Source organism: Galleria mellonella, unplaced genomic scaffold (assembly GCF_026898425.1).
Source record: "Galleria mellonella isolate WM207_F2 unplaced genomic scaffold, CSIRO_AGI_GalMel_v1 utg103, whole genome shotgun sequence".
Classification (NCBI taxonomy): Eukaryota; Metazoa; Arthropoda; class Insecta; order Lepidoptera; family Pyralidae; genus Galleria; species Galleria mellonella.
The window spans coordinates 4,402,591-4,413,825 of record NW_026441966.1 but is presented as its reverse complement, the minus strand read 5'-3'; the positions used below and the strand labels follow the sequence as shown (position 1 = coordinate 4,413,825).

General features: G+C 31.9%; 2 protein-coding genes across 8 annotated transcripts in view; one reads left to right on the top strand and one right to left on the bottom strand.

Annotated features, from left to right (window-relative positions):
* Window positions 1-1,562: 1,562 nt before the first annotated feature.
* LOC113517554 (uncharacterized) lies at window positions 1,563-3,900 on the top strand. The gene is made up of 4 exons (XM_026902258.3): window positions 1,563-1,815; window positions 1,890-2,025; window positions 2,304-2,453; window positions 2,783-3,900. Exons 1-4 carry the CDS (start codon window positions 1,745-1,747, stop codon window positions 3,002-3,004), a joined length of 579 nt encoding a protein of 192 aa, XP_026758059.2. The 5' UTR covers window positions 1,563-1,744; the 3' UTR covers window positions 3,005-3,900.
* A 737-nt stretch (window positions 3,901-4,637) lies between these two features.
* Window positions 4,638-11,235, bottom strand: part of LOC113517637 (TRPL translocation defect protein 14) — a 30,583-nt gene continuing 23,985 nt past the window's right edge. For 6 of the 7 annotated variants that reach the window (XM_052901103.1, XM_026902385.3, XM_052901310.1 and 3 more), the window contains 3 exons: window positions 8,649-9,196; window positions 8,018-8,208; window positions 4,638-6,904 (listed from right to left, as the gene is read on the bottom strand). In XM_052901103.1, coding sequence (XP_052757063.1) covers window positions 6,606-6,904; window positions 8,018-8,208; window positions 8,649-9,196 — 1,038 coding nt within the window. In that variant the 3' untranslated portion in view covers window positions 4,638-6,605. Of the gene's footprint in view, window positions 6,905-6,932; window positions 7,114-8,017; window positions 8,209-8,648; window positions 9,197-11,235 lie in introns of those variants that run through there. The other variant, XM_052901261.1, reaches the window with a different exon arrangement.

Genomic DNA, 11,235 nt, shown 5'->3' with positions numbered 1-11,235 from the left:
ATACTTTGTTATGTCCACGTTATTGTTTATGTATACATGCGGCGGTTACAATTTTCCATCAGGTGAGTCTTCAGCTTGTTTGCATTTCTAAGTTTCATAATAAAAATGAAAATACCTACATTAAATCTGCATAAAATAATAGATCGATTTGGGTATCTCACATTTTGATTAAAGAGACGACGCATGAAAGAAATAACTAGTGTTCTCCGTTACAAACTCGTTAACGCATTCATATTCAAATAGTAGTAATTCGTGTAATTGGTGTTTTCCTGTTAGCCTTGGTTTCGATCATATGTTTTATTGATTTTAAATGTATTTTTTTAAATATTGAATTACTAATGTAGCAATCAAAAATCTTTTAACAGTATACCTTAATTTTAAATAAATGGTAAAAAAATGGTAAATAATTACAAAGAAAATAGAGTAACTTCGTTTTTGTCCTACAAGCGACAAAAAACAATGGTAATCGATACCACTAAAAATATAAACCACTATTACTTGCTGTGTGATAAGAACTTACAAAAAATTTTAATTACAAATACTATTATTTATCTATGTCAATACGATTAGTAATTTGTATTTGTATTTAAATAGTAATTTGTAACAGAAGCATATTTATGCTAAGAACTTTGTATTTATGCTTAGTAGAGTTTACATAGATATCCAAATTCATCACATCCTCCATGCTCCAGCATTACCAGACTGGGTACTTTTCCGCATTTTTTGGAATAATATTAGAGTAGAAGAAATGGAGTGGTTTTTTTTTCGTTATTTTCTTTTTATGCATAGCTTAACGTAGTGTTAAACGGCACAAGTTTCCGATTTGGTAATAATCTTGAAAATTGTATCGAATTGAATATAAAATATTTAACATTTGGGTAAAAATCAAATTCACAACTAGAATGCATAGGATGCCTCTACTTTTCATTGTATTTACCAATTTTACGTAACTTACTTACTAGCTTTTATGAATGGATTTGGTCAGAAAACATTATGCCAATGTTTAGTTAAATGATGACATCACAATAGTGCCAACTTAACTAATAAAAATACTGTCAATTGTGATGGAAATGGATGTAATTTTAAATTATTTGTGGAGCAGTTTTAGCTTTCTATTACATATTTCTTTTTATTTTAAATGGGAATTACAATTATATATATTTAATATTGACTCTATTACGAGGTCTACTCTAGAAATTGTCCTGATATTACGGGAAGTGTTATGAACTTGTTTACCATCAATAATATTACGAAATTGAGATCTCAAGGTAATATTTTATAAAGTGATAAATATATTTAAGAAGGAGAACATTTCGTTTTATTTTATTATATTATACTAAAAAAAAGTTCATCGGAACATGCAATTTGACATAAAATTTATATATATCTTTTGTCACATAATTCGCGTTTCTACTATCAAACTATAGTATAATTATAACCTATTCGTTTCCATTTTAAACAGCAGGCTGGCCAATATAACGAGAAAAAGCAGGATTTTGTGTAGATTGGTCAGATAATCCTGACCAATTCGTTTTACGTAGCTTATATGAAGTGCATACTCTTATCCCTTGATTATATACTCTTTGACTCTGGTACTTACCTATGCCCTATTAAATATCTATCTATAATTTTTTTAATGTCAACAAATTGAAACGGTACCATTATTTTTAGTTATTGATTTTAGTTTTACCTGACTCGATATTTGTATGATTTATCGTGTTATGGAAATTGGAATTAATACAAAATGAATGCATTATTGGATTACGGCACGTCGTCTTCCAGTGATTCAGAAGATGCACAAGAAACTAAAGACAAGCAAGTATTAAAACAGAATTCATTTACGAATTTCAACGCTATAAACAATCTGAATAATGTATATATTTTTGCAGATGTCAGGAAAGTACAAAGCCCAAATTACCTAAACCAGCTCTTGGAGAAAGCAGTTTACAAACCTCAGTATTTTCCAATCCATTTGTTGAAGCTGAATTAGCCAAGGCTGCTATTTTAGAGAAACACGTTAAAATGGTAAAGTTGAGTTGATATTAAATTAGTATAAACTTATGAATTATATTATCTCTTATAATTACATTGTGATTTTTCATACTAAATATATTAATGTTTATTGCACTCTATTCAAAGTTAATATGTGCATGTTTGCAGTAGACTATACAAATATTAGTCAGTGAGTTATTTAATTAATTAAATTTTTCCAATTTAGGTATTTAATATGATATATGTAAATGTAAACAAATAGGTATCAAATTTAACATATTATCGTCAAGTACATAGAAAATGACTGTAAGGTTCCAGGTAAAGACAATGTACAGATGATCAACGGGAAGAAAATTTGCTGGAACTACAGAAAAGGGAGGTGTCGATTCGGTCACCACTGTAAATATGCACATGATTCTGATATTCAGAAGTCTGCCGAAGAATTAGAAACTGAGAAACAGGTACAGTGTGATAAATCTTCAAATTGGAATATTTTCTGACTCTGTCACAATATTTCAAGAAATATTTAAAGTATAGCTGTTCCTCATTGTTCATAAAATCTAAAACATTCTATAAACTTATTTTAACTATTACAGTGTTTTATCATTCTTTCAAATTGAAAAACTAGTGTGAAAGAAAAGGGACAAAACACTTCCATAGCTAAAATAGGTTTATGAGAGCATCAATGTTTTTATGAATAAGGCCATAAGTTTATATGTATTTGTCAGATTTTAAATTATATTTATTAAATAAATTTAATATTTACTGACTTTAATTTTTACATTTACAGAAATTAAAATCAGTTGTATGCGAGGGTGCAGGGACTATGACAGCTGCTCCACCACCCCAGATAACTATGGACTCTGTATTACCCACTGATGATGCAGTTTGGGATGGGACACCAGAAAAAAAGAAATTAAAACGACCAGGCTTGAGTCAGACTTTGGTGCCGGGCAAGAAAGTTATGAAAATGTATAAGGAACAGAAAGCTAAAGATTCAAATAAAAAATAAACATATAACAACTTCATTTTACACAAATTTTCACCCACGATGTTTCATATTTATAATAAATAATTTATTAAAAAAACAATGTAAAAAAACCTTATAAAAAAGAATAATCTTCATTTGAGACTTCTCTAAAAAAAAAAGCAGCAACTTCAATTGTAACAAAATTCATATGGGACTAACATGGAAAACCACTATATATTCCAAGTTGGTTCAGACACAAAAATGCAAGCAAATTAAGAATGTCCTTTTTGAGAATTTGCTAACTTTATTATAAAAGTTAAAGTAGATAATTGAATAATAGCTGGTCTACTTGCACCTGCATTTCATTCTTCACTTACAGTACTGATTTTAAGGAGAGACTCGGTAGGCTGTTTCTAGTGACGCTGCTGACTAAAAAGGCCGCTATAGAATCACTAAAGAATCGATTTTATTCTCGTTTGGAGTGAACAACAGGTCCCTATTAATTATTTGTCCATGGCTATATGTTTCATAATATTTAGTTTATATTAGGAATTTAGATGGGAGCGAAAATCAATGAATGACAACGCTATACGAGACTAAATATTTATTAAAAGAAGGTAGTAAAATAACCTTAAAAACATTAATGTACCCGAGATATAACCAATATTTTTATTTGATAATTTCGTGAAATTATCTAATTTAAATATCCTATTCTTAACTGTATTTTAGATTATTCTACATGCATACATACACATATTACCCCTGTGTTTTATTAGTGTAAGAGGAAACGATAGCACGCCAAATACTCCGATTCAAACATGCCTCTCGCTTTCTCCACTTTCATCGATTAATTTAATTCTAATATCTGATTTCATAATCTTTCATCGATTGTAACCCTTTAGATCATGTAAAAGTTAAGTACCTAAATGCTATTTATAGGCTCTTTCAGATCAAATAAAAAAAAAATTAATCGCACACAATTTTGTCTCATGTGTGAAATACATCTGTATCATGCTTATACATAGGTGTATTTCAGTTTGAAGAGTGAGATAACGCAGAGAAATACTAGGTTTGGGTAACAACTTTATTATCTGAATCATAATACCTCTCATGACATCGTATGAGAGTCGTCAGTGTATTCTATGATGTCAGTTTAGTATTGGTCATGATTACTTATACATTGCCTTACCACTTTCCATCAGGTGGTCAGTTTGTTTGCCATTCCCAATTATGTAAAAAATATACCTTGCATATTGGCAAGGCATATTTATATAAGTATATTTAGCATTTATCAAGCAAGATAACCGTATATATAGGTATTTAAATTTTTTAAATTATTGTAGTTGCTAGAAAAAAATTTGTCTTCATTGATGTAACATATACGTATTGATTTGCTTTGGAATCTTCCAATGAGGAGGAGGGCGCTGATATTCGCGGCACAGTTTTGTTATCATCATTTCAGTCATTATTTGTCCACTTCTGGACATAAGCTTCCCCCATAGACTCATAGAGAACGGTCCTGAGCTACCCGCATCCACTGACTCCCTGCAATGATTTTCAGGTCGTCACTCCATCAGTTTTATACTTCTGCGGGTATCATCGTTTTTCTATATTTAAATCAATGTTTTTGTTTTAAATAAACAATTATTATTATTATTGGTATAAATGAAACAAGTTATTTCTGTAGATGCATTTTTCTTTATTAGAAACAATGCTGAGAGACATGTATTTCGAAATTTACATACATTATCAGTAAGCACTGGCTTATTAGTTCAAATATTTCATGTTATAATCTAAAAGAAACAAATAAATATCACGTAGTTGATAAACAGCATCTGTATTTTCAGATGTCCAATGAAACATAAAAGGTTTTATGTAACTTATTTCCAAAAATATCTCTCTTTTGTCTTTTCGGTGCAATTAGCCTTAAAAATAGTAATTTGGCATTTTCCGTGTTACTCTATATGCTTAGTTGATATAGATATATAGCTCTTATTGTTATTTGTACACAGCCATGATGCCACCATGGACTTTTGCCAAAAGCAAATATCTATAGATGTTAGCTCTCTTCAAGTGTCATTACACTAGCGGTGGTTTGAATACTTTGCTGGGTACATTACAGTAGAATTTTATTTTAATACAACAAATTATTGCAACATTAATGTGCACATTGAATTCTATATTTTAATCAAAAATATATTTCTTAGCACACAAAAGTCAACACTAAAAGGCCACTAAAATGTACTGTAAATAAATAGGGTGACCATTGTTCAAGTATGTGTACTTGTTTACAATTGGACCCTAAATTAAACTACTACGGCGACACGTGACACGACATCAAGATATTTTAAACTTTTACAACTCCACTACAATTTTAAAAGTTTAACAGCCGTATAATTTCTATCTTACATGTGATGTATGTATTGTTAGTGGAAACAATGTAGTCACGATTAAAACACTAATTATCTAATTTATAACAGAGATTGGAAGTAAAAATAATAACATCAATACAACCTATTTCATTATACAAAGTGCATCATTTTTTATTTATGATATAAAACAATACAGAATATACTGTATAAATGTAAATTAAGTATTCCAATTCATTAAGTACTTACCCTTGGTGAAAAAAGTATTACATGTACTAAATATATAATTTATTCAAATATACATTACTGTGTAAAGGCACAAACAATATTTAACTATTTAATACATTTGTGTTAGTTCAATAAAAATTAAGTGACATTAAATTAAGTATATTCTTTCATATTTAATACTAACTTTTTGCTTGGCGTCTTGGTACGCGTGATTTATTATATTGGCTTTCATTGCTCTTATTACCCCTAATATTCATGATCATCACTGTCCACTGCTGAACATAGGCCTCTCTCTATGAACTGCAGCAAAATACGATCCTCAGCCACCTGCATTCACCGACTTCCTGCAATGCATTAGAGGTCATCAAACCATCTAGTGCAGGAGGAGGGTGCTTCCTACACTGCGTTTGCCTGTGCGGAGTCGCCACTTAAGAACCTTTTGCATCGGTTGTCGGTTATTGCTATGCGAGCAGTCAATTACCACTTCGGGCTATGTCGGTTACTCTGCAGATATAATTTTGGATTTTATCACACAAAGAAACTCTGAGCATAGCCCTTTTCGATAGCTCGCTAAGCAACTTGAAGCTTCTCCATACGGCCAACCATGTAGGACTATGTTTCGGTTCCGTAGATCATCACTGGCAACAATCATTTGTTAAAGAACTATTTTTCAAAATCTCAGGGTATTTTGGATGAAAAGATGTGGTGTAGTTCTCTGAACGCTGCCCAGCCGAATTAGATTCGTCGGTCGGAGATGCCTCATATAAAATTTTGCTTGAATGTACAGACATAGTCCAGTTATAATTTTAATATATAAGTACAGTAAGATTATGTCACAATTATTATAAAAATAGATTTCATTTGGATTTCACATAGTATGGTATGAATAATGACACAATATACATAATTATTAATCTGCAAAGACAGTCCTATGGTATAGTTCATTTCACAAAAAATTAATTTAAAAACGTTAAGTGAACATTGAAAAGTGAATATTGGTATTACAAATGGAATATTTAATCTAAGCAGTATAAATTAGTACTCCTTTATATATTAACAGCAACCTTAGGAATCTTTGGTGATCCGAGATCTATTCTGTGGTTACTCTCGAAGTTTTGCAGCTCCGCCTTATGTGCCTTGCCGTTGGGGATGGTAGCACCGTTAACAGGCCCATGGCCGTTCCTGCCACAGTGACCGTTGACATTAGGATAATCCCCAGTTTTACTCGCGTAGCCGTTGACTTTTTCAGAGTGTCCATTTGTTTTCTCATCGGGAACTCCATTTGTCTTACAGCGGTGATCAGGTTTACTATCACTATGCCCATTCATTGACCACTTAGAACGCCCTGATAAACCAAAAAAACATATTTAACCCCACACACTATATTTCAAACGACACTGACGTAATTGTGTTGTTAGTCGCAATTAATTACTAAATGGGAATTGTTCATTAAAAATAATTTTATAAATCTTGAACAGTGTTAGTCCGTGTTAGTGGAATCATCGGTAGAAAGCAATTCAGAATACTTATGTCCAAGCTTAACAGGTTTCGAATCTGGAAAATTATGTTTACTTTAATATTTCACGAATTCCCGATAAACTCTACCACTAGCAGACAGAGACTACAGTGCGTGACATACACATAAGAGTGATAAAACATCAAATCTAAACATACATAAATGAGCAGGACACATTTATAAAAGGAAAAACTACATAAACTAGGTTGCCTAAACTAGACTATCATACACAATTACGCCCGTGTCAACATCCTTATAAAAGTTTACATGCGGAGAGGTATCTGAATTTGAAATAATTTATTTGCAAATTTTAATAGTCTGACCGCCAGAGCTATATCGTACCATAGGCAATTGAGGGCGATACACGAGCGTGGGTGGGGACTGTATATATCGTATGTACATGAGATAATATATCCAAAGACAGTATAGGTCACACTTTATCGCATCATGTCTACGTTTTTATTAGAAGAATTTAATTATAAATTTAGTATTTTACTCCACATACTTTTTCTTCATTATTTTTAATAAAAAATATCACGTAAATCTCACTGATATTACATACATTGTAATAAATTTAATGTATATAAATATTGTTTTACATTATATTAATATAAAATAATCGGATAATATAATATCGTAACATCTGTCCCGTTTTTTCTCCCCACGCAAACCTCCCATGCTTCGCCTACTTGCCACCCCAGGTGCGGTACAGCCAATTTACCATGAATGTTTATCCGAAATTTCTAAGATATATGACACACGATGCGTCACTCTTCTTCAATATGAATGAACGTATTTCGACATATCATTTCGGTATGAAACTTCGGAATCACATTTCATGGTACACCTTCAACCTATGTGGTCAGACTATATTTATCAAGTAAACGACAACAATACTATTTTTATAATAACCAAGCGTATTATACGCAAAGAAACGCTTACCGTTACTGTCAATGCCCGCGTAATACTTTTTTGATGTCTTCCAATCTTCTTTCAAGGATAAATTGTACATAGAGTATGCTGGATCGCCAGTTACTTCTTTTTCAATGGTTAGGAATTTTGGCAAAGACTGTATCAAGGTATCTTGATCGTACGTAGCGCTATATGTTTCGAGCAATACTAAACCTCGGCACCTGAAAAATAATTATGTATTCGTTTGAATTACACTGAATAAATGTCTATTTAACTACAACTGAATTTAATCGAGCAATACAATAAGTATTGCTATATAAAAATAAATCAATATAATTTAAGAATATTTTACGTTAAAATCCACTTTATTACAATGTTTCATATCTCTTAAAAACATTTCTATATGTAATAAGAAATGTCACCTACATCTAGACAGATGTAAGAAGTGGTAAGCTATTCTGCTGACTTCCTAAGGGATTGCTTCCTAACTTTTACCGCTATAGGGTGCCTGAAATAGAACGAGATAGCATGTTCGGCATCTTGTTCTTCCCCGTTCCTAGGATAGTAAACAAATTTATAGAGAAAGATACATTCGTTTGCCATTCATCTAGGAGGCTTCTTATGATTATAATATAGATATATATGTTTCCAAACAAATTACCTGGGATGTGTGGGCTGCCTATATATGTCCAACTGGTAGTACTGGTTGTTGTAGATGAAGCAGCGACGTTTCTTGAATATCGTGAAGTGGGCGTCGTCACGCTGCGGCAGCATATTCAGGTAGTCGCGGTGGGTCAGCTGCGTCCGTACTTCAACGGACTGGCCGTTAGTCGGGTGGAACTTCCTTAATGTATGAATGTACGACCAGTGGCCCTTCTGACCGCGTTTGCGAAGTCTGACCTGGGCTTTACGCATATCGCTCTGCAAGTAGTTGTGTACGACGTCGAAGTCTTGAAAGGGCGGGAACTCAGTGTCCGCGGGAATGGGAGATTTGACGAGGAATTTGCGTTTCTTGGAGTTCACGTTGAGACGGTCGCCGGTGTCGATACCGATCTTCTGGCAGACGCAGGCGATTAGGCGATTCATCTTTTTATCGAAATCCGTCGAGTTGTCGATGACATCAAAGTAAGGGTGGCCGATCCATGCAGCCGCCGCGTTGTAGTCCAACTCCCGAGCTAGTTCGACGCCCTCGGAACGGCATGCGTGGTCCTATAAAATGATGAGAAATTTGTTTGATGAAGCCCTTCATGATCAAGTAACTTGTTTATTCTGATATTATAAAAATAAAGTGATATACAGCGGTCGTGTTGAATTAAAAAGAATAGATCAGTTGTCTATATGTAGAGTAACCTTGTATAGGTTGCATTAGCAATAACTTCGATAAGCCCGTTGTTTGTACCTGTACCATATAATACTTGAAGGCCTTTTCTTAGTAAATTTCCATTTTCCTCGATATACATAATAAAAATTGAACAAATATATTTAACATATTACATATAATTATTTTCGTATTTGTATATAAAATAAAAATAGAATAATAAACAGCAATTGTAAGGTGATTTGTAAAAATTTTCCATACGATAGCGTTTCAACGTAAATATGGAATATAAATGTATGGTATATAAATACCTAATATAAATGTATGTTTATATTAGCACATGTAGGATAATATGAGTACTTTAGGTATATGAAATATAATTAGCAGTCAATCAAATTCGAGTAATCCTTTCTTTACATTCAACAAAGATAACAAAATATATACGTCATTAATTAATTCCATTTGTATATTTGTCATGATTTAGAAATAAAGTGGAATTTTTTTTAAAGATAATAATTTAAACATAGTTAATGTTTTCATTTATATAAGTTTTACATAATTTTATTTTATTGGGAATGGTAAACAAACGTATAAGAATGAAATGAAACTGATACGAGGCACACCAAAGACATCACATTATTATAACTTGATAAAACTTAACTATACCATGGATGTTACAGTATATCTATGGTATAGATGTTTTATTAGGAATATCACTAGCTAAGTATTTGTTTTTATGAGATTGTATTTCCTTAACATCCGTACCTAATGTTTGAAGTGATTTTATTAACATCACAGAAATTTTCTACTGATTAGTTTTTTTGTAATTCATTAGAATTCTCTATTTATTTGCTCTTGGAATATTCTTATAAAAATTTTGTATTCTATTTTTACCTTTATTTATTTGACATCAATATTTCAAGAAAGTAATCTTATAGCCAAATTTATTAAATACATTTTATTGTCGATTATTTTTAAATTTTAGTTTATTTTCTAACTTCTCAGATCCCTTGATATATCATACCTTTAATATTTTGTAATAAATAATTAAATTTACTCGAAATTGAGAAATGTATTGGCGGGAATTAGATTTTTCACTCTATGTGAAGTTAAGTCTTAGCGTTTACTATCTTATTAAATTATATCTATTGTTTAATTAATAACTGGTATATAAACTCTTTGTTGGCCCTTTATACAAAAAAAGAAAAATAATGTTTTTTATCTGACACTTTCGATTGTGACGTTCTTGGACAAAATTAATAAACACATTCAAGATCAAGATTCGATTTTATTTTTGTTCATTTGGTCCTTCGAGCCAGATCTGAACCGCGACCTATGGATATACAGTCCACCAGTTTTCAGTCAGTCAGTTGTCAGTTTTTTTGTTCACCTATTGTAATATATAAGACACGTATACAAATATTACTCAATGTTTACTACAACTCTAATTGCGGTGTACTCATTACATTGTAATAAACTGCCTATAATAAAGGCACGTGATGTGCAACTGAGTAGTAATGCAATCTGCAATGCACTAACACACCCAGTCTCAATGTATCACGTCTTTATGTATATGTTCGCATAAATATGCACGTGTTTATAACGATTAGGTAAAAATTACATAAAATATAGAAGAAATTTCTTATTAGAGATAAGCTCGCCTTTGTGCATTACGTTTAAAATTAATTGTTCTTGACATTATGTTTGTGTAAAATAAAGAATATTATAATTTACTACCTGCAATATGGTGCCGGCATAGAATAGGTCACCTCATCCTTTCCCGTGTCGTAAGAGGCGACTAAAGGAACTTAATGGACGAGGGATAGGCAGCAGTGTCCCTCTTAAACATGAAAGTCTATCTGCGGTTACCAATTCGCTTGCCAAACGTAGCAACTACTGGAAAAACCCCGTTTATAGGGGGGGAGATGGA